Source organism: Ornithorhynchus anatinus, chromosome X1 (genome assembly GCF_004115215.2).
Source record: "Ornithorhynchus anatinus isolate Pmale09 chromosome X1, mOrnAna1.pri.v4, whole genome shotgun sequence".
NCBI lineage: Eukaryota > Metazoa > Chordata > Mammalia > Monotremata > Ornithorhynchidae > Ornithorhynchus > Ornithorhynchus anatinus.
In genome coordinates this window covers 80,826,237-80,850,723 of record NC_041749.1, presented here as the reverse complement: position 1 = coordinate 80,850,723, position 24,487 = coordinate 80,826,237, and the positions used below count along the sequence as shown (strand labels likewise).

General features: G+C 56.2%; 3 protein-coding genes across 7 annotated transcripts; 1 reads left to right on the top strand and 2 right to left on the bottom strand.

Annotated features, from left to right (window-relative positions):
* Positions 1-3,119: 3,119 nt before the first annotated feature.
* LOC103169421 lies at positions 3,120-7,422 on the bottom strand. Of its 3 annotated transcripts, none has more exons than XM_007664791.3 (4): positions 6,921-7,422; positions 5,535-5,789; positions 4,105-5,058; positions 3,120-3,817 (listed from the first exon to the last, which is right to left on the bottom strand). In XM_007664791.3, exons 2-4 carry the CDS (start codon positions 5,650-5,652, stop codon positions 3,663-3,665), a joined length of 1,227 nt encoding a protein of 408 aa, XP_007662981.1. In that variant the 5' UTR covers positions 5,653-5,789; positions 6,921-7,422; the 3' UTR covers positions 3,120-3,662. The 3 variants fall into 3 exon arrangements, with proteins under 3 accessions (XP_007662981.1, XP_007662980.1, XP_007662982.1); XM_007664790.3 differs by having other exon boundaries at positions 6,948-7,422; XM_007664792.3 differs by having other exon boundaries at positions 5,535-5,721; positions 6,948-7,422.
* Positions 7,423-12,744: 5,322 nt separating this feature from the next.
* ENKD1 (enkurin domain containing 1) lies at positions 12,745-18,817 on the top strand. Of its 2 annotated transcripts, none has more exons than XM_029049818.1 (8): positions 12,745-12,813; positions 13,485-13,588; positions 14,552-14,776; positions 15,270-15,430; positions 16,598-16,750; positions 17,098-17,261; positions 17,790-17,926; positions 18,378-18,817. In XM_029049818.1, the coding sequence occupies exons 2-8, from the start codon at positions 13,504-13,506 to the stop codon at positions 18,536-18,538; spliced, it is 1,086 nt and encodes a 361-aa protein (XP_028905651.1). In that variant the 5' UTR covers positions 12,745-12,813; positions 13,485-13,503; the 3' UTR covers positions 18,539-18,817. The 2 variants fall into 2 exon arrangements, with proteins under 2 accessions (XP_028905651.1, XP_028905652.1); XM_029049819.1 differs by lacking the exon at positions 12,745-12,813 and adding an exon at positions 13,214-13,295.
* Positions 18,818-19,531: 714 nt separating this feature from the next.
* On the bottom strand, positions 19,532-24,215 carry PARD6A (par-6 family cell polarity regulator alpha). Of its 2 annotated transcripts, none has more exons than XM_001516918.5 (3): positions 24,032-24,215; positions 23,159-23,381; positions 19,532-20,620 (listed from the first exon to the last, which is right to left on the bottom strand). In XM_001516918.5, exons 1-3 carry the CDS (start codon positions 24,092-24,094, stop codon positions 19,857-19,859), a joined length of 1,050 nt encoding a protein of 349 aa, XP_001516968.1. In that variant the 5' UTR covers positions 24,095-24,215; the 3' UTR covers positions 19,532-19,856. The 2 variants fall into 2 exon arrangements, with proteins under 2 accessions (XP_001516968.1, XP_007659554.1); XM_007661364.4 differs by having other exon boundaries at positions 19,532-20,617; positions 24,032-24,214.
* Positions 24,216-24,487: the final 272 nt, after the last annotated feature.

The window sequence follows — 24,487 nt, the reverse complement described above, 5'->3', positions numbered from 1 at the left end:
TACAGCAACTTTGCAGAACTGTTTTGTCCATGGCCATCCCCTGCTAGTAGAAGAAGCGCCTTCTACCTTTGAAAACTCCTAATCCTCCTTGATTTCTTGGCACTAGAACTTTCTTTAGCTGCCTCCGGTGTCCTAGAGGGTGTGCATACTGAGGAAGGGCAACCAGGCAAAATCCTGAGGTCATCTTGAGTCTAGGCCCAGCCCCCTAGCCTGGGGATTCGAGAAAGTGGGGGGACCCCGAGACGTGAATTACCCAGGGCTTGGCCAGGCCTTCCAAACCCAGCTCACCCATCCTGAGCGATCCCTAAAAAGATCACTGAAATGCTTCCTCTCAGCACCCCAAACAACCATCCACAGCACCGAAGGCCCAGTTCTCCCACGTTTCCAAAGCTCATATTATCCCCTCCTTCACCGGGAGGGCTGAGCCCAAGGTGCTGGCTCAACCCAGAGGTCGTCGTGGAGAGAAAGGCTCTCCCTGGAGTAGATGGTTTTAGCTTCAGCAGGAGAAACCCAGAAACCCAACAAGGGTGGAGGTGGAGGACAGACCTCCCAGAAAATCCACACCAATTCATTCTATGAGGGAATGGGAGAGAAAACGAGGAAGAGAGCAAGAAAAAGAGAGATGGGATGGAGGGTTAGGGAGACAATCTCAGACGATCTCTAGTTGCCCACCTGAGGGATCTGGATGGGGCCTGAGAAACAGAAGGGAAGCGAAGTCGCTTGCCCTAATGAGGATCATCTCTTCCACCTAGAGGGAGCGTATTTGGGGCACGCCGATGTTTGGGGCAGATGCCTTTCAAAGAGAAATCTGTGACGTCTTTTAGTGTTTGTTTCTGAGCCTCTCTTCATTTTAAAGCAACTCTGGGAGAAGTGAGACTGGGGAGGACCTGGGGAAGCAAGTCTTGCTGGTCATTAGCATTCTCATCTGCAGCCCCTTGCACCTGGATCCTCTTACCACCCAAGCCACAGACATGATGGGTCTCTGGGAGACGCTGTCCCTGGGGGGCACCAGTGCCCAGGAAAGCCACCTGAGTGGGCCAAGAGAAATGGGCTGTCTACCAACAGAAAAACAGTAGCTAAAACCCACATCAGTGTGACCTCCTGATGCCCATCTGGCTGATCTCTGGCATCGGTCCTGTTCCCTGGTCTGAGCTAATTTAGACGGAGGCACTGTGTGGAGTATTTTATTGAAAGCCTGTGTGATTTTCCCTTATTTATCATATCTGATGTGTATATACCAATAGGTTTTGACTGTATTTATTCCACTCTGTGGTTTTCTCGGTGTTTTTGTATTCTGATTGAATTGGAACTCTTCAGAAGTGTATGGGCATTTTCATTAAAATGGTTTCTACACGATGGAAGACCTAGAGTTGTGTGTTTGTTTGGGCAGCAGCTGCAGGTGGCCTTAAGATTCCATTCTGTTCTCTTCAGGCAGGAAGAAATGAGGATGGCTAATCGTTGTCTTTGTGGGCAAATCCCACTCTGCAGTGGCTGAGATGTGATTTCCCCACCCCTCACCGAAAACAGCAGGTGAGGGCAGGGATGCACGGATCAATGCTGGGAGCGTCTGGAAGACTAATTCTGTGAGGTTTGCTGGCGGTCCCATCCAGGGTTCATCTGAATGGGTGAAAAACCCATTGGTTCCTTTATAGCCTTATGCCAGTCCCAAAGGGCTCCAATGCTGCCTGGGTAGCCCCAGTGAAAAAGAGCAGTAACCAAACCGAGAGGTGTTAGGAAGAGCCACACAGATTGCTCCTTTGCTTGCCCTCTTCTCACTGCTCTGAGTTCCTTGGAATGGGGGAGCCTTCATTCAGGGGCTTCTTGGACTCTAGCTCTCTCTCAGGACCTTCTCCTGCACTTAGTACTTATCTCTTAAATCACCAAGTATCAAAGATTTTCTCAGAAATCAGATTTCCTATAGAAATAGTAATAATAGTGGGATTTGTTAAGTACTTACGATGTGCCAAGTACTGTACCAAGCCCTGGGGTAGATACAAGATATCAGGTCCCATATAATCAGGCTCGCAGTCTAAGAAGGAGGGAGAGCAAGTATTTTATCCCCATTTGGCAGATGAGGGAACTGAGGCACAGAAAAGTTAGGTGACTTGCCCAAGCTCACACAGCAGATTAGAACCCAGGTCCTCTGACTTCCAGGCCCGGGCTCTTTCCACTGGGCCACACTGCTTCCCAAATCATTCATATCTAGAGCCCTGAAGTCTCCAGATGGCCCAGGTTGAAGACGTGTAGTTAAAAAACAGGGCTATCCTTGGGTGGTGTGAAGTCAGGGATCAACTGGACAGTGTGGGCCTATCACTTCCAAGCTCAGTCTGGGAAGTGAGGGGGAAAGGCTTTTGGCACAGAATTGTACTCGGTTCTCCCAGAATGTGCTTTTTCATCAAATGTCTTGGCCAGAATGCGGCAGCAGAATTAGAGGACGTTCTTCCAACAATGCAGGTAATAGAAATAGGATTTCATAAGTGCTTCTGGGTGCGAGTGCTTCCTGGGAAAGAAGATGCCAGTGGGAATTAAACATGGTCGGCCCAGATTGAGCACGACATGGGGTGGAAGAAACTTGTCTGCATGTGTGCATGCATGTGCGCATGCATGCATGTGTGCATGCATGCATGTGCACGAGAACCTGACCCCCACGTTCTGGGGGAACGGAGTGTGCTTCTCGGAACAGTCGTCCAGCACTTAAAACTGCCCTTCCATTCCCTTCTGGTTCCTTACTGCTCTCTCCAGACCAAGCCCACATGGCAATGGTTTCAGGGCAGTGTGGCCAACTGGAAAGAGCACGGGTCTGGGAGTAAGAGGGTCTGAGTTCTGATTCCAGCTCTGCCTTTTGACTGCTGTGTGATCTTGGGCGAGCCATTTAACATCTCTGAGCCTGTTACCTCATCTGCAGAACGGGGATAAAATACCTGTTCTCCCTCCTACTCAGACTGTGAGCCCCGTGTAGGACAGGGACTGTGTCGAACCTGATCGACTTGTATCTACTCCCAACGCTTAGTACAGTGCTTGGCACATCGTAAGCGCTTTCTAAGTATACTATAAAAAAAATTGGCCCTGCCAGTCACCCAGGGAGGGAAGGGACCCAGGATGGATGGTCCACCTGAAAGTCAGTGGACAAATGAATTGTTTAATGTTCTCTTGTCGGTGGACCAGTTGTCTAAAAAACCCAACTCTAGCCCAGTCTACGGAAACCTGAAACCTAATGACATCTCGCGGTTCCTGGGGTGGTTGTTTCATTTCAATTTCAGGAAACATCAGCAGTTGGAGATGGCCAATGATTGGATTTGAAGCTGTTGGTTTTCGATGATTTCTCCAAGTGTGAAAACCACCAGAGGGAACACCCCTTGAGGTGGGGAAACCAATCTAGGTTGGATGGGGCAGGAAGAGAGTAGAGCGTGCCAGACTGGTGCCAGAAGCTGTCAGATGTCCATCCTAATCAGGGCCAAGCAGTCGGTCTGGGGCCCAGGAAAAGCTCACATGTTTATTTCCACTGAACTACATTATTTGGGGTAAACGGACACAACCCAAAGGCTGGCCAAGGAGCAGTTTTTTTCCTCAGCTATCAGTTTTATGCGGCAAAAAGTCAAGGGGATCTTGGGATGAGGCAGGATGTTCTGGCAGAAGCTGAGGCCCGGCCCACACTAGGGTCGTCACTCAGATGGTGGGGAGAGAGGCGGCACCAGGTGTGACACACACACGCTGAGCATCTTGTTAATCTTCTCTTGGGTGGATTCGTCCAACTCTGGGATGGGCTGGATTCTCCCAGGGACGTTGATGATGGGCTTTGGCTCCTTTTTTTTCTTGTCTGCAACAGAAAGGTACGTCTGAGGCGCCAAGTGAGACCAGGGGAGGGGAGAGGAGAGGAAGGAGCACGAGAGGGAGGGGAAGGGGAGGAGAGGGTAATCTGCCCTCCATCCCAACTCTGCCCCGGGGCCCCTGGAGAAGCTGTCCAGCCTCCTCAGCACAGAAGTGTCACCTGGGTGAGGGAGTGGGGGAAGAACGGAGAAGTGTGAGTGGATATAAGATTCCCCAAAGTGCCAGTGACTCCAGCCCACCCTGTTCTCCATCCCCACTCTCACGAACAGCACTGACCTGCCAGGGAAAGCGTAGGGAGCTTCGCCCTCCTTTGTTCCACTCTGACGGGCTTTATTCTGCTAGATTTCACTTGGCTGGGCTCAGTCCCACTGGGCTGCACTTTTCTGAACTCCACCTTACTGGGCTGCATTCTTCTGACCTCCATCCTACTGGGCTCCACTCTTCTGAACTCCAATCCACTGGGTTCCACTCTTCTGAACTCCAATCCAATGGGCTCCACTCTTCTGAACTCCAATCCAATGGGCTCCACTCTTCTGAACTCCAATCCACTGGGTTCCACTCTTTTGAGCTGCAGCCCATTGGGCACCACTTTTCTGAGCTCCAAGCCACTAAGATCCACGCTTCTGAGATCCAAGTCACTGGGCTCCTCTCTTCTGAGCCTCAACCCACTGGGCTCCACTCTTCTGAGCTCCAAACCACTGGGCTCCACTCTTTTGAGCTCTAACCCACTGCAGTCCACTCTTCTGAGTTCCAACCCACTGGGCTCCCCTCTTCTGACCTCTAACCCACTGGGGTCCACTCTTCTGAACTCCAAGCCACTGGGTTCTACTGTTCTGAGCTCCGAGTCACTGGGCTCCTCTCTTCTGAACTCAATCCCACTAGGCTGCGCTCTTCTGAGCTCCAACACACTGGGTTGCACACTTCTGAGCTCCACCGCACCAAGCTCCACTCTTCCGAACGGCAACATGCTGGGCTCCACACTTCTGAGCTCCACCCTGCTGTCTTGCAGATTTCTGGCCTGCACTTGCCTGGCCGCCACACTGTTGGGTTGCATTCTGCCAGCCTCCGCACAACTGAACTGCAGCCGGCTGGCCTCCACCCGGTATCCTACAGCCTTCACTGGGATCAGATCTGGATCGATCTCAGCTACCTCTCCTTTCACAGCCTGGTTCAGCTCAGGGATATGATAGTTGATGTATGGATACAGTGGCCTCAGGCGCTGTCTGTTACCTGCAAGGAGTTAAGAACAGAGGCACACTTTAAAGATCCACTATCACCACCCAGGATAGCAGGAGAATCCAGAGGACTAGGGCACCTGTCATCAGATAAAAATCCATCCCCTGGGCAGGATCCCGGGCACCATTACTATCAAAGAAAGAGTAACTGCCCTGGAAGACATACATTAGTCCATCAATCTGAGCATCCGGAGCATCCTGCAGGGTCCTCGGCCATGCAGGATGCTTACAGTTTCACCCACTCAGCTCAGAACCTAAATTCTGCCCCTGTGCTGAGGGGAAGGGAGGGGCTGGGAACTTTCCCGAAGGCTGATGGGGCAACAGGATGCTAATGGAGAAAATGGCTCAAGACTGGGCCAGGGTATTACAGGGAAGCTGGGGGTAGAGTGAAAGAGGAAGAGAGTTGAAATATGTGGGGATAGCATCCCATATCCGGTGGCTCAGGCCTGTGGGCTCCCAGCTATCACGTACAGAGTCTTCTGGGTGTGAATGCTTTACTATCAGTTCTCGCAGAAATAGAAGCGACCAGTCTCTTCCAATTCTTAGAAGCTCTGGATTTTTTTTGCGGATGGGCGTCTTTGTGTCTCATTTGACTTCTTCCGGGAGGAGAAACGCCCCAAGTCAGGATTCTGGACCACGGCACTCCTTAATCTCCGTCCTGGGGATAAGCGAGAGAGATTGGAGAAGTAGCTCTGGCATCGTCCTCTTTCGCCAGCCAGGCCCATTCTGTGGAAAGACAGGCAGCAGAACCAAGATGCTTCAGATGCAAACATTTGCAACTACCAGGGTCAGTGCCGCCAGGCGGTGTCTCTGACTCTTTACCCCGAGGAGCTCATACTTCTGTTTAGGTAAACACTTTTCCCAAAGATGGGGCAACTGTGCCTCGTTCTCGTCCCTCCCAGCTAGGGCTGCGGCGATCCCTGCAGTCCTTTGGCTCACGCCCTTCCTCCTGCCTAGAACCCCTTCCCCATTTCCATCCTATAAGATCACTGCTCTCTCCACCTTCCAAACCCTTCTGAAAGGCCATCTCCTCCGGGAGGGCTTCCCTGATTAATTTCCACCCTATCTGCTCGATACGCCCTCCCTCCGCCCCCGACTCATTCATTCGATCCTATCTTTTGAGCGCTTATCGTGTGCAGAGCACCGTACCGAGCACTTGGGAGAGTACGATACGACAATAAACAGACACGTTCCCTGCCCACATCGAGCCTACCACTGGAACGACAGCAACGATAATAACGATCACGGTGGTATCTGTTAAGCGCTTACCGTGTGCCAAGCACTATACTAAGTGCGGGGCAGATCCGATACAATCAGATCAGACACAGTCCCTGTGCCACCCAAGTCTTATAAACTAGAGGGTGGGGAGGACAGGAATTTAAATCCTCATTTTACAGAGGAGGACACCGAGACCCAGCGAGGCGAAGTGACTAGCCCCAGGTCACGTGGCAGACAGGTAGCGGTGCCGGGATTAGACCCCAGATCCATATTCTTTCCACTAGGCCACGCCGATCGGGCTCGTGGTTCTACCAGTGATTTTTATTCCATCGGAACCCCTCCAGATCCTCCCGTAAAACTCAGAGCTGGGGCGAGTGCGGGGGGGGGGGGGGGGGGGGGGGGGGAGGGGTGCAGGGCCGACGTCCCGCTGGCAAAAAGAGGGGAGAGTAGTTCCTGCTTCAGGACGGCCATAAGATTGAAAGCCGGAGGTCATGTCCACTCCCGCTGGGTTTCGGATCTGGGTCGATCGATTGTCCGGCCCGTTAAGTAGCTCTCTGGTTCCCGGATCCCCTCGCCCCCCCGCCCCCCCGCCCCCCCTCCCCATCCTTCGCCCCAAAGCCCGAATTCCTCCTCCCTCACCCTTCCCTTCTTCTCGAGCCCAGTGACCTTGGGGCGATCCAATGAAGTCGGGACTTCGGGAGGCCGGGCGAGGGCCGCGGCCCGGCCGGCAGGGGGCGCCGTCGGCACGGCCCTCGCCTTCGATCGTCGGTCCACCTTCCTCGTCCGCTCGCCCCGGGGTCCCCACCGGTAGCCCGCCCACGACTCCGGGCCCCGCGGGGCTCGGGCCTCGGCTGCGAGCGGCCCTTGGGCGGCGCCGACAGGGGAAGGGCCCGATGGCCCGGGGGGCTCCTCCTCTCCTCGCCCCCTCCCTCTCTCTCCCGCGGCCCAATGCCTTTTTTCCAGCCAACCTGGCTCCGTTCCCCGCGCTCCGACCTTCCCCCCCCCAGACCCAGCATCCCTAGGACGTCCTTCGCTCGAGCTCGGCCGCCTCCAACGGCCGGAACCTTGCCGGTGTCGGGGCCTCCGAACGCCGCTCCCGGGCCCTAACGATCACTCTGTTCGCTGGCTCGTAACGGGGCTGAGGCCGCCGCCGCCGCCGCCGCCGCCGCCGCCCTTGGTTGCCTTGGCAGGATATCGTCACAGGCGGTCGAGGGACCCGCAACGCACAGGCTCCAAGGAGTGCAACGCTCGTCCTTGGAGCCGGCCGACCCGGCGAACGCACCGATGCACACCGACGCACACCGGCGGCGACAAAGAAAAGGCCAGACGGGCCTCGCTTCCTAACGCCGTCTACTAGGCGGCCGTCAAGAAGCCGGACGAGGCCGATCGGAGTCACGAAGTTGGGTTTCGCGAAAATGACTCAGAGGCGTAAAAGATGATCCGCAACATCGTGCGACACCCTACGATTCCAACAGAAGAGACGCTTCCCCAAACCTTCGTGTTAATCGGAAGAGCAGTCTCCCCCGTCTCCGAAGCCCCACTGAAATCGCCTCTCCTTCTGGGATGCGGCTCTCATTCCACTCCACCCCACCTGTCCTCCCTACTGCCTTTCCCAAGCCCTTAGTCCCACCCCCTAAGACCTTTAGGTGCACCCCACCACCACCACCACCACCACCGCCCCCATTCGCTCCCTCTTTTGTGTCGCCTTGACATTTGGATCTTTACCCGTCGATATAATAATAATGTTGGTATTTGTTAAGCGCTTACTATGTGCCGAGCACTGTTCTAAGCGCTGGGTAGACATAGGGGAAGCAGGTTGTCCCACGTGGGGCTCACAGTCTTAATCCCCATTTTACAGATGAGGGAACTGAGGCACAGAGAAGTTAAGTGACTTGCCCACAGTCACACAGCCGACAAGTGGATATCCATCCACACGACGCTTAGGCGCACAACACCTAGGTGCACATCCTTATGTACATCCCGATTTTCTCACCCACCTCCCGTCCTGGTCTGGAACACTCTCCCTCTTCGTATCTGTCGGACAATTACTCTTCTTTTTGAAGGCACATCTCCTCCAAGAGGCCTTCCCTGACCAAACCCTCATTTCCTTTTCTTCCACTTCCTTCTGCATTGCCCTTGCCCTTGATTTTATTCCCTTTTTTCACCCTCCCTCAGCCCCACAGCACTTACGTAGATATCTGTAATTTTTTTATTCACGTCGATGTCCGTCTCCCCTTCTAGACTGTAAGCTCCTTGGGGGCGGGGAACGTATCTACCGACTCCGTTATAGTGTACTCTCCCGAGTGCTCAGTACAGTGCTCTGCACACAGTAAGTGCTCAGTGAATATGATCGATCGAGATCCTTATTCCCTTCCATTTCCCCTCTCTGTAATTTATTTGAATGTCTGTCTCCCCCGCTAGGCTGTAAGTTCCTCGTGGGCAGAGAGTGTATGTCCCTACTCAGTTGTATAGTACTCTCCCAAGCGCTTAGTCTGATGATCTGCACACAGTGAATGCTCAATAAATAACACCGATTGTTTGATTGATTGATTGGAAGGAGGGTGGGGGAAGGAGCATGATCTGGTGGTAAGAACGGAGGCCTGGGAATCAGAAAACCGCTAAATGACTGATTCTGGGCCGTAGTCTGAAGAATATCATTGGAATGGCAAGGTGGCTTCAGGTCACAGTGTGACCCAGTGGAGCCTTGCAGCATATCAGACCCAATAGAAATGCAGAGATCAGCATAAAGACCTCTATACTCAGTCAAGTCAGTCAATCATATTTACTGAACGCTTACCGTGTGCAGAGCACCGTACTGAGCACTTGGGAGAGAGCGGTATAACAATATGACAGACACTGTCCCTGCCCATAATGAGCTTACAGTCTAGAAAGGGAGACAGACAGATTTTGTTAATGAAATGTACATCGCCTTGATTCTATTTAGTTGCCATTGTTTTTACGAGATGTTCTTCCCCTTGACTCTATTTATTGCCATTGTTCTCGTCTGTCCGTCTCCCCCGATAAGCCCATCAAATGGCAGGGACTGTCTCTATCTGTTGCCAACTTGTTCATTCCAAGCGCTTAGTACAGTGCTCTGCACATAGTAAGCGCTCAATAAATACTATTGAATGAATGAATGAATGAATGACATTAATACAAATAAATAAATTACAGATACATACTCTATACTGTTTACATTGACCTTACAAAAATGTTCGACACCTTCAGTATTTCCAGATTTTGGTAAATTGCTTAGTAAACTCTGGAACCGGAAGCAGCGTGGCCCAGTGGACAGAGCGCGGGTCTGGGTTCTAATCCCGGCTCTGCCACTTGTCTGCTGTGAGTCCTTGGGCAAGTCGCTTAGGTCTCTATTCCTCAGTTTCCTCGTCTGTAGAATGGGGCTTAAGACTGAGAGCCCCGTGTGGGATATGGACTGTGTCCAACCTGATTAGCTTGTACCTACTCCAGCGCCTGGTACAGCGCCTGGCACATAGTAAGCGCTTAACAGATACAAGGGGGAAAAAAAAACAACTGCTTCAGGACAGCATGGCTGGTCGTGTCAGAGCTGGGGGTTCCCTAACTGAGCGATTCTCCAGCTCCCCAGTGGTATAAAACAGGAGTGCATATTAGGCCCGTTCCTGTTCAATTCCTTCTGGGCAACCGTCCTGGAAGATGCAACTGGGCCCCGGGGTTCAGAGTAAACTTATGCCCCCCGGGGAAACCCCGGGAGCTTCATTGGCAACATGCATCTAAATGCCGTGACAAAATGGTGTTATCTAGGGCAGCCCACTGTTCAGCGGTGCAACCATAGGTAAGGAAATGATTATGGTATTATAATCACTGTGGTCTTTGTTAAGCACTTACTAAGTGCCAAACACTGTACTAAGCACTGGGATAGAAACAAATTAATCAGGGCAGATAGGGTCCCATCCCACATGGGGCTCACAGTCTAAGGGGGAGAGAGAACAGGTATTGAATCTCCATTTTACACATGAGGAAACAGATTTTTTATTACCATCTTTGGGATAGAGCATGTTGGGAATTAGAGAATGTTCACCTGAGTGTGTTGCGACGTCGGCCAAGGTGTGACTATCAGAATGCAAGTTTTTCTTAACGTGACGTTCATCAAGAACGTAGCCCCCACATTATAGAAGTGTATAGAAGTGACTGCATGTGGATAGAGAGCTATATGTGTGTGTGTGTGTATACATATATGTATATATGTGAATATATGGGTGTATATATGTATGTAGGTATGCATATGTATATACATATCTATATGTATATATGTATGTATGTATATAGTCACTGCTAATAACAATAAACCAAACCAGCTGTGAGGTGTTAAGCATCTTCCAGCTGCAAAATGTCCCCTCAACCTCCCCTCAATCAGCCAGTCAATCAATTAATGAACCAATGGTATTTATTGAGCACTTATTTTGTGCCGAGCACTGTACTAAGCACTTGGGAGAGTACATTACAGCAGAATTAGCGGAAACGTTCCCTACCCATAAAGAGCTTACAGTCTAGAGAGGGAGATGGACATTCATATAAATAAATAAGTAATCTATTATTTATATTATGGATGTAGTCTGTAGTGACCTGAGCCCTGGGCTACAAGAATCTGATAGTTAGAGCCTGGGTTCCAGGCTCTTCTTTTCCTTCAGTGTCATTTCCTTCAGACCCTTAGCCTGGCTATGGACAGGCTGGGCACAGCCACAGGTAGGCAAGGTTAGGCACAAACTGGCTGGGCACAGATGAAACTGGGCACGGATGTCTGAAGCCAACTGGACTTGGCACAGATGAACCGAGGCTGAGACACCCAATTATCCATAAGGGAGGGAGGGAGGGAGGGAGGCTCTTACCAGGCCACTGACTGGGTAGCTGGGGGAAGGCTGAACTAGAAGGACAACCCTGATCGCCTCTGCCACCAACCCCACCATCTCTTCCCTTGAATAGCAGATCCCATCTCCTTCTCTCCTAATCCCCCTGGCAGGCAGAGGCCTGCTAGACACTGAGGATCCTGGAGGAACTGACTCCTGCCGTCTGTTTGTTGAGTGTTTTTTTTTTCACAACCTCCACAGCATGCTTTCTCTACATTTGAGCCTCTTGTGCCATCACAGTCCCATCTGTTGGCTGCTAGCTTAGTTTAGCTCTGGCAAGTGCCTTGGTTGGGTGGGGAGGGGTGTGGGGGGGACGGAGAGAGAGAGAAAGAGATTTCTGCCCAAACTACCCACTTATGCAATCACACCCAATCATAGCACTTCTGTGTGCCATTGGTGTGTAGCCTAGTGAAAAAAGCCCGGGCCTGGAAGTCAGAGGACCAGGGTTCTAATCCCACTCCACCACTTACCTGCTGTGGGACCTTGGAAAAGTCACTTCACTTCTCCGGGCCTCCATTTCCTGATCTGTAAAAGGGGGGCGGGGGGACCTGTTCTCCCTCCTACTAAAACTGCAAGCCCAATAAGGAACAGGGACTGGGTCTAACCTGATGATTTTGTAGCTACTCCAGTGCTTGACACATAGCAGGTGCTTAACCAATACCAGCATCATTATTAGGGTGGCCATTCATCCAGTTTTAGACTGGACGGTCCGGTTTCCAGCCGGTCTGTCCCCTGTCCAGTACTGGGGAGTGTAAGAGTCAGCCAAAGAGTGTCCGGTATGCTTGAGGGCCATCAGCGGCTACCCTACAGGTTTGGTGAAGTAGAAGCAGCAGCAGCACCAGGGGAGATAAGTCCAGGCTAGGAGCCCACGACTCCTGGATTCTGTGCCCAGCCTGGTACCATGTGGGGCCCTTAGGCCTGTGACCCGTTCCCCTCAAGACTTGGTGTTTTCACAACAACCTAGGTGGGGAGACTGGAAAGCCCAATATGGAGTGATGCTGAGAAGCAAGTGACATTATGTGGTCCAAAATGGGATTCTAGAAGGAGAGTTGTGGATGAAAAGACAAGTTGAGGACATTAAACATTAGTTAAGGATGTAAAGAGGAGGTTAGGGATGTTAGATGTTAACTAAGGATGTAAATAGGAAAAATTAGGGATGTTAGATTGAACATTAAGCTCTCTGTCACACAGTTCATTCATTCAATCGTATTTATCGAGCGCTTACTGTGTGCAGAGCGCTGTACTGAGCGCTTGGAAAGTACAGTTCGGCAACAGAGACAATCCCTACCCGACGGGCTCACAGTCTTGAAGGGGGAAGACAGACAACGAAACAAGTGGACAGGTATCATCCTGCTGCCACTGTCGGAGACAGAACACCGGGTCGGACGGACCACTGGTCTGACCCAGTGTTGGAAATGCTCACGGACTTATGATTGGGAGCCAGACCGCTCCTGGGAGGGGGATACTGAGGCTTGGAAGACCGAGAGACAACCTCCTTGGCGCACTTTTGGTAAGAACTACAAGACCCAGAATCCTTTGGGCCTAAAAAAGCTGACCCCTCACCCCGTGAAACAGGAAGCCGTCGTTGCCAGGCAATGGAAACTGCCCGTTGAGCTGCGGCAGTCTTGCTGGGGAAGGAGAAGTAGCCGGTGGGTTTGCAGCGTTTTCCTGGGGGAGGGGCTAGGTGAGGAGGAGAGGGATTGGGACCCACACAGGTGGGAAGGGGAGAGTATTGGAGAGGAAGGTTAGAGCAGAGGACGCTTTCTCCTCCCTTCCCCCCGCTCTCAGAGTCTTGGGGAGAGCCGCCGCGGCCTGGCCGCCGGCCCATCCCCTGACCGTTTTCGCTCTTCATTCGTGCCTGTTCGGGGAAAGGAGACAGGATTAGGACCAGGAGCAAGGAAGAGGCCGTCAATGGAGGTCCCTGCTCAGGACCAATAGTAGTAATGGGATTTATTGAGCATTTACTGTGTGCAGGATGCTACAGCAAGCGCTGGAATCAATCGATGGTATCTACCCAGCGCTTACTATGTGCAGAGCACTGTAAACGCCTGGGAGAGTACAGTGCGACAGAATTAGCAGATCCGTACCCTGCCCGCGATGAGCTTATCGTTAGAGGGAAGAGAATCAACAGGTGGGAATCGGACCCAGCTGCTCCTGACCCTCTGGGAGCTCCAGTGAAAGACTGAAAGAAGAGATGTCCTTCAGTGGACCAGGATACTCGAGATTAGGGTGTAGTTGGAATTTCCTCTGGGTGTTGTGGGGTTGGAGGTGGGAGGGTGCAGGCCTGGACCCCTAGGTGAGTCCCCACTCTGAATTTCAGCTGCCGAGACAAACTAACCATGTGCGAGGGGCCCTCGCGGATTTCCGGGCCCATACCGCCAGATCCCTCGCTCTTCCCGGACTACTATAGACGCCCTTCTTCAGGTCGGTGCTGCTTCTTCTCATTCCCCAGCCCCCACCTTGTAGTTCTTTCATTCATTCAGTAGTATTTATTGAGAGTTTACTGTGTGCAGAGCACTGTGCTCAGCGTTTGGAATCTACAAATTGGTAACAGGTTAGCGACAGGCCCTGCCCTTTGACAGGCTTACAGTCTAATCGGGGGAGACAGACAAGAACAGTGGCAATAAATAGAATCAAGGGGAAGAACATCTCATTAAAACAATAGCAAATAAATAGAATCAGGGTGATGTACATCTCATTAACAGAATAAATAGGGTAATGAAGATATATACAGTTGAGCGAACGAGTACAGTGCTGAGGGGATGGGACGGGAGAGGGGGAGGAGAAGAGGGTTAAACTGTGGAGAGGTGAAAGGGGGGGTAGAGGGAGCAGAGGGAAAAGGGGAGCTCAGTCTGTGAAGGCCTCTTGGAGGAGGTGAGCTTTAAGTAGGGTTTTGAAGAGGGGAAGAGAATTAATTTGGCGGAGGTGAGGAGGGAGGGCTCTGGCTCCATGGAAACTACTGAAGGGGACCAGCAGCCACAGGGAAGATGGTGATATAGGGCGAGTGGTGGTCTGGTGTATTTGAAGAAAGAGGGAGCTCCGGGCAGGAAGAAGGGTGGCGATTAGACTTGTCTCCCCCGATTAGACTGTAAGCCCGTCAAACAGCAGGGACTGTCTCTGTTGCCGACTTGTACATTCCAAGCGCTTAGTACAGTGCTCTGCACATAGTAAGCGCTCAATAAATACTACTGAATGAAATACTATTGAATGAATGAGCTGGGTAGGAGTCAGAGGCAGGAGAGTTGAGGGGACACAGTGAGAAGGTGAGAAGCAGGGTCTCATCCTGTTACCCTTCCCCCAGGGATGTCAGGGGTGGGAGGCCATCCCCTTCTTTCCCCACCTCCCCTCCACACCTCTAACTCACTGGCTTTCTGCTCTGGCACCCAGCCCGAGGGCGACTGGAAGGCCACGCCCTGAAGCTCAAACTGCCCCCCACCCAGCTGGCCCCAGACCCCGCCCTGTCGCCTCCCTGTCGCAGTGCCCGCCCCGCACAGCCCGCCCCCAGCATCCGGCCTAAGGGCCAAGAGCTCCTGGAACCACGGCAGAGAGGGGTGGCGGGGCTTTTGCTGCAGCTGGAGGGGTTCTCGCTAGGCCAGGACACCCCTCCAAAACGTAAGTGGAACGTCTGATGGGGGAGGGGGCAGTGGGAGCTGACTGGGGCTCCAGTTCGTGTCCAGGTCCTGAGCGGGCGGGCCAGCGTCCAACGATCGGAGAGGGCTCTCCCTGGCCAGCCCATCCCGCTGAGCCTCCTCCTGGCAACCCCTGGTGCCAACCTCCACCTCCGGCCCCAGCAGGTATGCGGGGGCACGGAGCAGGAGGAGAGGGCTCAGCTCCCACCCCTCACAGCCCCCCCCCCCCCCCCCGCCAATCCTCTCCTTGGCAGTTACTCTCCAGCCCAGTTCTTGGAACGGTACTCGAAGAGCCTCCCCCCCCCCCCCCCGGGGTCCCGAGGCAATGGGTGGTAGGCTGAGACATCTCCCAGTCCCCTGGCCCGGAGCCCCTAATCCAGTTCTGGCTCCAGAGGCTAGTGAGGAGGCTGGGGTTCAGTCCTGATGCCCCTTCTGCCATGGGGTGGGGGCTTGGAGCTGCTTTCCCTGGTCTCTAGGAAAGGAGCCCAAGGACCATGAGAAGGAGAATAGACGGCGGCTGCGAGAGATCCAGCGAAGGCACAAGGAGCAGGAGCAGAGCCGGTCCAAGCCAGTCAAGGCTCTGTGGCACTCCTCCAAATATGACAAGGTGGAGTCCCGGGTGAAGGCCAAGCTGCAGGTACTTCCCCCTGGCCCCCGTGCACCCCCAGCGCCGTTCTGCACCCCCTGTTTATTTAATAGTATTTATTGAGCGCTTACTATGTGCAGAGCACTGTATTAAGCGCTTGGAATGTACAATTCTCCTTTGGTTCATGGGTCTGAGGGATAGCCGGAGCCCCGGGATGAGCTCCCACCACAAGAATGGGCCGAGCAGACCGAGAAGATGGCATGGTCTACTGGGAAGAGCGTGGGCCTGGGAGTCAGAGGACCGGGGTTCTAATCCTGACTCTGCCAATTGCTTGCTGTGTGACCTTAGGCAAATCACTTAACTTCTCTGGGCCTCGGTTCTCCTGTTCTCTCTCCTTATTAGACTGTGAGTCCCATGAGGGTCAGGGACTGTGTCGTACCTAATTATATCTACCCCAGTGCTTAGAATAGTGTTTGACACATACTAAGCCCTTAACAAATATCATTTTTAAAAAGCCCTTGAGCTTGAGGGTGGTAGGTTCAAAACCTCGTTCATCAATCAGCCAGTGGGAAATATAGGTGGAATTCATCATAATAATGAGTATGGCATTTATTAAGCTCTTACTGTGTGCTAAACACTGGGCGTAACTACAAGGTTATGCGATCAGACACAGCTTCTGCCCCATGCAGGGCTCACCATTATTATCTTATCCCCATTGTACAAAGGAGGAAACCAAGGCCCAGAGAGACTAAGCGACATGCCCAAAGTCACACAGTAAGCCAGTAGCAGAGCTGGGACTTGAGCAGAGGTCTCCTGACTCCCAGTCTGGGGCCCTTTCCACTAGGCCACACCTCCTCCCTATCATTCCCCTGGACATTTGTCCAGGGCAAGGAGAAAATGTCAATAGGGGCACTAGAGGTTTGGAGAAATTCCTGAACAAGAAGAATCTCAGAATGAGTTATTACAAAGAAACTGGGGGAGAAGAGGGAAAACATTAAGGATGTTAGATGGCCCATCCTGAAAGATTAGGATGAGTGGCAAGGAGGTCCCACCGTCACCCAGTTTCTCCAAGCACCCTGTTGCCCCCGTCAGAGAGAGAACACCAGGCCGGAGGAACCCACCGCTCTGGCCAGGTAACGGCCGTACTTCCTGCCCCCAGCCTTTCTCCCGGGTCACTCAGCTCAGGATCCGTACGTCTGTCCCCTTTTGGTTTTCCAGGAGCCGTCACCTTCCCCTTCTCCTTTGCGGCCTTTCCTGCGAGCATATTCCCGCTGCGGCCCTGGAGTGCAGCCACTCCGGGCCCCCTCTCCCGGCCCTGCCCATCCCAACCCCGATGTTGAGGAGTTCCCTGCTCCCAAATCCAACGTCAAGGTGAGAGAACATTTTTCTTGGAATTTGCGCTAGGCCCTGGGCCCCGCCCACGCCTGGGGAGAAGCAACAGGCCCAGCACTTGACCCCTGCCAGATTAAACAGTAGTAATACTACTACTACTGATAATGACAGTGTTTGTTAAGCACTCACTGTGTGCCAAGCACTGAACCAAGTGTGGGGATAGATCTCAGATCATCAGGTCGGACACAGGCACACGGACCCTGTCCTATGGACCCTGTCCCACGTGGGGCTCCCAGGTTAGTCCTGGTTGTGAGGCCTGCAATTTATTCCTGCTGGGGGAGGGCAGGGTGCTGAACTCAGAGCCCTAAACCCAACCCCTCTTCCAGCCCCAGGGCCCAGTTGTGGACTTCATCAGCCACAACGCCCGCACTGCCCAGCAGGCCCCACTCCGCCGCTCACGGTCCCTGCAGGCCTTGGCGGGGGTGCTGGCCCGGCAACAGCAGGGGCAGGAGAAGTACAATGCCAAGCAGAAGGGCCAGGTGCCCCACTAGTAAGTGCCCCCTATTTCAAGGATCCTACCCTCAGCCACACTAGCCGCACCCAAGCCAGATCTGACATCCCCACCCTGCCGAGCTCCCCCTCTGTAAGGATGGTGGCCGGAGCAAGGCAGGACAATCCCAGTCCCCTCCCAAGGCCTCAGGGGCTGGCCCTGCTTCCCCCATTTCAATCGGTGGCATCCATTGAGCGCCTCCTGTGGGCAGGGCACTGTACTGGGCGCTTGAGAGCACACACCAGAGTGATTAGCCACGATCCCTGTCCTCAAGGAGTTTGTAATCTGGGTCCCCCCCACCCATTTCTATAGGTCCTTAAGGGCCTGCTTTGGGACTGGGGGTGGAAGATGTGAGGAGGAGGAGGGGGCAGGGAGGCCACCGGTTCCCTGACCCCAGCCTGGACCCTAGTTCCCGTTCCCCACTCTCCACCCCAGCTAGGGCTTGCTGCCGGAGGAAGGGATGGGAAGGGAAGGGGAGGGGAGGGGGACGGGCTACCCCCGACGCCGACTCGACTCCCTCCCCGGCAGCCTGCTGGAGCGGAAGGCCTTATGGCAGCGGGAGTTGGAAGAGCGTCAACGCAACCTGCCTGACCCTGCCACGCCTCCCGGCCACACCATGATGCTCGAAAGCCAGCGCTTGGAGACCCTCGGCACCCTTCAGCAGCGTGAGTGTCAGCCTGGGCAAGGGTGGTTCTGGGCAGGGAGGCCTGTGGGCAGAACCTGCTCTGGCTCTGTCTCCAACTGCCGTCAGCCGCCCGTCCGTCCTCCGTCCCTCCCTCCCTCCCTCCCTCCTAGCCGGGCCTCGGACAGTCAGCTCTTCTACCTGCAGAACCACTGAGAGCCCCTACCTTCCGGGAGGGCTAGGCCTTGGGGGTTCCCGTGGGACAGATCCCGGCCCCCCCTCCTTTATCATTTCGCATCACCCCTGCATTCCTGGTGAAGTCACTTCACTTCTCTGGGCCTCAGTTACCTCATCTGTAAAATGGGGATTGAGACTGTGAGCCCCAACGTGGGACAGGGACCGTGTCCAACCCAATCTGCTTGTATTCACCCCAGTGCTTAGTACAGTGCCTGGCACAGAGTAAGCACTGAATACCATCATTATTATTATTCCAGGCCAGACCCAGCTGCTGCGAGAGCTGGTGCTGCTGCCGGCTCGAGCTGACTCCCTTCGGGCTCAAAACCACCGAGCTGAGCTGGAGAAGAAGCTGTCCCAGCTGGAGGAGGCTATCAAGATTTTTTCTCGCCCCAAAGTTTTCATCAAACAAGATTCCTAAAGTCTTTGGCCTCTCCTCTACCCCCCTCCCATCGGCTCCGGCCCAACCCCGCCAGCCTGAGGCCTGGTGGCGAGGGCGGGGTTGCCGTGGCCGGCACGGCCACCGGCTCCCCGGAAAAGGGGGTGCTCAGGGTGAGTCGGGCCGGGTTGTGGCAGACAGCGGACCCGGCCCAGTTGGCCGTCGGGCAAGTCCGTCTGTCTGTGGGCTAAGAGGCGGCTGCCCGCGATGATCTCGTCGGTGCTGGTGTACAGTTTGAAAATTAAACTTTATCTCCTTGAGCTTGGTGAATGGCATTGTGAATCCATTCCCCCAACCCTGCTCACCTCTTTTGCGCCCACATGCTCAATGCCCCGGAACTGCCGGCCAGGAGGGTTGAGGTCAAGGCAAGCCTAGCGGCTGGAGTGGAGGATTTGTCCAACTGACTCCTGTGCTGCCCACACCCAGCCACCAAGCTCAGAGTGCGAGCCATTGTACCCGCCGCTTTGCTGCTATCCAGAGAGGGCCGCTGCCTAGCATTGCTTGGCCATAACCCAACGCCGAGGCATTTAGCTTTAGCACATGCCCGGGGGGCCTTGGTGCCCCCAGTGATGTTACCACCCAGGCTACAGGCCAGGCGCATGAAGAGGGGCCTCTCTGGACTGGCCCAACCTTCCCAGCTAGCCCCTGCTGGCCCAGGGGCAGAAAAGGCCCCCCAATCCTGGGCCCAGAGCCTCGACCCCAGGCCGCAAGCTGAGTTGCCACCAGAGCCAGGCTCAGCTGTCTAATCCTAAGGCTCCTTCCCTGACCCAGGGTGAAAGCAGGGTCCTGCCCTCTTCCCCACTCCACTGAAGAGCTTACAGAGTCCAGCAGGAAGCTTGTCCTATCTCCTTCCCTTCTCCCACCCCGACCAGCACCCTAGGCCCACCCGGTGCTCCCAAGCTCCGAGGGCAGGGTCTAGCTAAGGTGGAGGCCCTAGCAGTGCTTTTCCCACAGTGGGCACAGAAGGGCCAACACTTTCCTGGAAAAGTTTTAATGTTCAGAAGGGTGATTTGGTGAGCGGGGGCCTGGCCTCCCGGGTTCCTAAAAACAAGCGAGAGAGGAAGCCCAACTCGACCCACCCACACCCCGGGGGAGGGGGAAGACAGTGAAGACGACTCTCCAAGCAGGAGAGAGTGGGGCCATGAGGGAGCTACAAGCCTAGATTCCCCATCCCCCGGGGCCGACTCCAGCAGCCCAAGCTGTGGGGCTTCCCGGGGTTGGGGTGGGGGAGGGGGGAACGACATGGGGGAGTGGGGGAGGTAGATAGGGCATCCCCTTCAGCCCCAGCTGGATAGTCCCACTATAGAGTGAGACCAGTTCCATCCTCTCGCAGGCTACCCCCCCGGCCTGGGCCAGCCCCTTCCTGACTGTCCAAAGAGTGCAGGGAGCCCCGGGAACCGGGCAAGGAGCGGCTGGGGCGTAGGTCCCAATGGGGAGGAGGCGGCGGGGCCCCGTTGAGGCAGGGAGAGAAGTAGCGGGGCGGAGGGTGGTTCTCGACCACCAGGTCACTGTCCTCGTCACTGTCCGCTTCAGGGGCGGGAGGGGCAGGCAGGGCCGCTGAGGTGGAGGGCCGCCCCGCCCCCCGGACCACGTTGTTGCGCTGGTTGGCAGGCTTGACGGTGATGATCAGGTTGTGACTGTTGGCCACCATCATGTCCGTCACTTGGTCCAGGGACTTGCCAGCCACGTCGATGCCGTTGACCTCGAGGATCTCATCGCTGACGGCCAGCAGGCCCGTGCTCTCGGCCAGTCCGCCCCGCACCAGACGGGAGATGAAGATACCGGGAACCTTCTCCAGGCCCTGTGGGGCCACGCGGACGCTCACCCCGTCTCGGATGTAGAAGCCCAGGGGCCGGCCTGAGCCGTGCTTGTGCAGCCGTACGCGCCGGTGGCTCTCGGGTAGCAGGTCCACGTCGATGACAGAGGAGACCTGGCGGAAGTCCTGGGGCAGCCCAATGAGCAAGGGGGGCCGGGCCCGGGGTGGCACCGCCGGCCGCAACAGCCCCTTCCGGCGGCGCTGCAGGGAGTTGGAAGTGAACACCGTGCCCACGGGGTCCGCATCTGCTGCGGGGGTGGGAGGGGGAGAGGGGTCAGAGTCTGTCGGGGCCCATCCCCACCCAGGGACCCACCCCTCAAACCCTAGGACTCCCCAGCTCCCCTCGGGGACCCACGGGCCAAACCATCTCGTTGCGGGCAGGGAACGTGTCTACTGATCCTGTTGTACTCTCCCAAGCGCTCAGTACAGTGCTCTGCACCTAGTAAGCGCTCAGTAAATACCAGTGATTGACCATCTCCTAGGACCCTGCCGGAGAGCGAGCCCCACTCAGAGTTCCCTGTTGGGTACTGCTCTCCCAGGAGGGGGGCCTGGCTCCCTGGATACCGGGCACCACTGTGCCCCCGCCCCAGGGAGCCCAGCATTTACTACCTGGTGCTCAGGGAGTGCCTGCTGGCTCCCACCACGGGGGAGCTCAGGAACAGTCACCACTTCCAAGAAGTGTCCCAGCATCGTCTCCGGCTGATCCCAGGAGGGTGGGTGAGTGCATGTGTGTGTGTGTGTGTGTGTGTGTGAGAGAATATGCGTGTGTGTGTGTGTGTGTGTGGTGGGAGGTGGGGCGGGGGGGAGGCAACAGACAATGACTGGGGAGAGAGGCTTTCTGGCCTCTCCAGGGGATAGACATGCAGCTGGGATCCTGAATGGTCAGAAGGAGGGGCAACCCCCGAGCAGGGCCCGTCCTAGGTGGACACTAGCCCAGGGAGGGCAAGGGGGAGGGGCTGAACTGGCAGACGGGGTGGCCGAGAGCCTGACATGGGCCTATATCACATTGAGCCAGCCAGGAAGCCTCAGGGGAGGGTGGGGGGGCTCTAGATGGGATGGGTCTTCACCTCGGGGGGCTAATCCACCCTGGTAGAGGTAACGGGGGCAGTGCTGGGACCCCCCACCCCACCCCACTCAGCTTAACAGGAACCCCCCGCCCCCCCTGCGCGGCTCAGACTGGCCCAGTGCACTTCAGCTCTTCCCCTACTGGGCCTTGGGCTACCCCACCTTTCTACTTTCTTCTCTTCTCCTCTTTTTCAGGAGGGGAGGAAGGGGAGGAGAGTCTCTCCCTCTAAACCCCAAGCTCGTTGTGGGCAGGGAATGTGTTTACCAACTCTGTTGTACTGTACTCTCCCAAATGCTTAGTACAGTGCTCTGCACATGGTAATTGCTCGGTAAATACCACTGATTAATTGAGAAAGACCGGGGGGGGGGGGGCGCTGCCCCTCCTGGAACATCCTGAGTGCATCACACGGTGTATACTATACTGCTCCAACCCCTGCGGGGATAGCCATCCCCACCACTTGCCCCCAAGTCGCCGGACTCAAACCAAGGGCAGGGGCAACACTGGCTGCCCCTCCGCACTTTACCCTACTCTGCCTGGATGGGATGGGGCCAGGGCCTATGAAGGTAGGTTGAAGAATAGACCCAGGGGCAGGGTGGGAGGAAGGAGCCCGGGTGGATCTAGGATGTGTTGCTCCCTGGACGGCAGAAGGGAGTAAGAAATGAGGAGATGAAGGAGAAGTGAATGCAAAACCAGAGAGGGTCCGGTGCTGCGGCAGATTGGGGCTAGGATACCGGCTTTTAGTTCATTCCTGGTTCTGCCCAATGCGCCGCCCTACTCTTTTCCCTGAGTCTGTGGCCTGCTTCCCCCAGCATGTCCCGGGGGATATTCCCCTCCTGAGGGGAGTAGCCCAATGCACCTCACAACGGGCAGTCTCACCCTCCCCACAGTGGGCATCTCCACTTGAGGGATACCCCCCCGCCTCTCTCTGAGGAGCCCAGCTACCCGGGGAGGAAGCAACTTCCTCAAGGGTCCCAACTCCAGTCCCGTCCCTCGCCTCACAGCGGCCTCCCCATCCTCATCCAACCCATCCGCCTGGGCCTCCCTGAGCAGCTCCTCCTTGGATTTGACACGATTCCTCCCCATTCCCGGGGGGGGGCTGCTCTCTGCCCATCCAAGGCTGGCAGCCTCTCTCCCCAACACCAGGGATGGCGGGGAACTGGGGGGCGGGAGTGGGGCGCGCCTCTGGCCGTACAGGCTGGAAAGAGCCTAGAACGGTCCCACCAACCCTGCTCTTGGGGCCTCAGCCCCTGGCAGGGCTCCCCCCATCCACCCCCAAAGCAGGGGCTAGGGAGGGGAGAGAGGACTCCCTCAGGCTCCCAGGTCAGTCCTGAGGGCAAATCTAACCCTCCTCTGACACCCGCCGCTCCCACCCCCCCGCCCCGGGCCATCCATCTATCCCAGAGGTCCCCAGATCCGTCCTTCCTCTTTCTCAAGGATGGGAAGCCAAGAAAGAGCCCTCAAGTCCCGTTAGTGAGGGAGCCGGTTGCGAGTCTGTAGGTCTTTTACACAAAGACGAGATTTCCTTCTGCACCCGTAAGCCCCACGTACGGCAAGGCAACCCGAGCCTTCGGCTAACAGAGGCAACCAGCACCTCCGTTTGTGCAGGGCCTGCAGTGTGGTGCCCGGGGGCGGTGATGTGGGGCTTGGGGTCTCCGGCCCGATAGACCTCTCTCCCGTAACTCCCCAGGGCTTCCCCTACCCCCGAGCCCCCCACCCTCACCCCTCTTCTGGACTAGGAGGCGCAGCAATGGGTGGGCAGAAGCCAGGGCACGATGAAGGTTGTCATCATTGGTGATGGGCAGCAGGTCGCCATGCACATCCGTGTAGCCCAACAGTACGTCCAGCCCCGGGATCTGATGCACGGCCCGCAGCAGCCGGGAGAACTCCTGGAAGCCACCAACCGAGGCGCGGGGCAGGGCAAATCGACGGAACTCAGCGTCAAACTGGGGAGAGGGAGGGGAAGGGGGTGGGCAGGTCAAGACCCAAAGGGATGGGGCAGATCCCCTGGGGCAGATAGGGCGGGGCAGGTTGTGAGGGCGTGGAAGGTGGGGAAGGATCAAAGGATGGATCGGGGGCAGAAGCGGGAGCGGAAGGGGAGGAGAACAGGGCCAGGAGCACAGGGGTGGGGGTGAGGACCCTAAGGGGGCAGGAGGGCCCAGGGGACGGGCTAGCTGTGGAGTGCAGTGGAGCAAACGAGGGCTCCCGGGCCAACGCCGCCCAGCCGCGCCGCACCGCACCGCACCGCACCGCGCTTTCCTCCGATGTGCCTCCGAGGTGGAGGAGCCGGCCCCCGGCCTGCCTCTCTCGCTCCTCGCTCTCTGTCTCTGTGGCTCTCTGTCTCTCTCTCTCCGTCCCTCCCTCCCTCTTCCTTTCTCCCTTCTCCCCAGCCTCGGCTACGGGAGGCGCGGTCCCCCCGGCCCCGGGGTCCTAGAGCCGGTAGAAGTGATTCCTGCCGGAAGGAATCCGGAGCCTGCCAGCTCGCCCCTTCGCCTGCGGGAGGCAGACGGTGACGAGGTCGGGGGCCGGGGGCGGGGAGTCCTAAGGCCCGGCGATGCCGGGGGGCCGGGGTGGGAGGGAAGCTCGAGGCCCTTACTTTGCTCTTCACTTCGATTATGTTGTCCGCGCTCCGCGCCGGGGTCCGCTGGAGCTTGGCCATGGCGGGGCCGAGGATGGGGATGGAGATGGGGATGGAGATGGAGAAGCGGCCCAGGCAGCCCGCGGCGCAGGTGCACAGCCCGGCCCCGCGCGCCGCGCCGCGCCGCTCCGCCCCTTCTGTCTCCTCCGATTCCCTCCCCTCCCTCGCTCGCTCGCTCCCGCCCCGCTCCCTGCAGCACAGCTCGCCCCGCCCCTCGCTCTCCCTCGGTCCGCCCGGCGCTCGCCTCCTATTCTCCCCTGGCGCCCCACCCCCCTGCTTTGCGGGGATCACCGACGGGACGGGAGGGCGGGGGGAAGACATGTCGTGGGGGGCGGGGGAGGGGGAGGAGGGAAATGGGCCAGAGGGAGGAGAGGGGGGAGGGAGGGAGGGAGAGAGAGAGAGAGAGGGAAGACG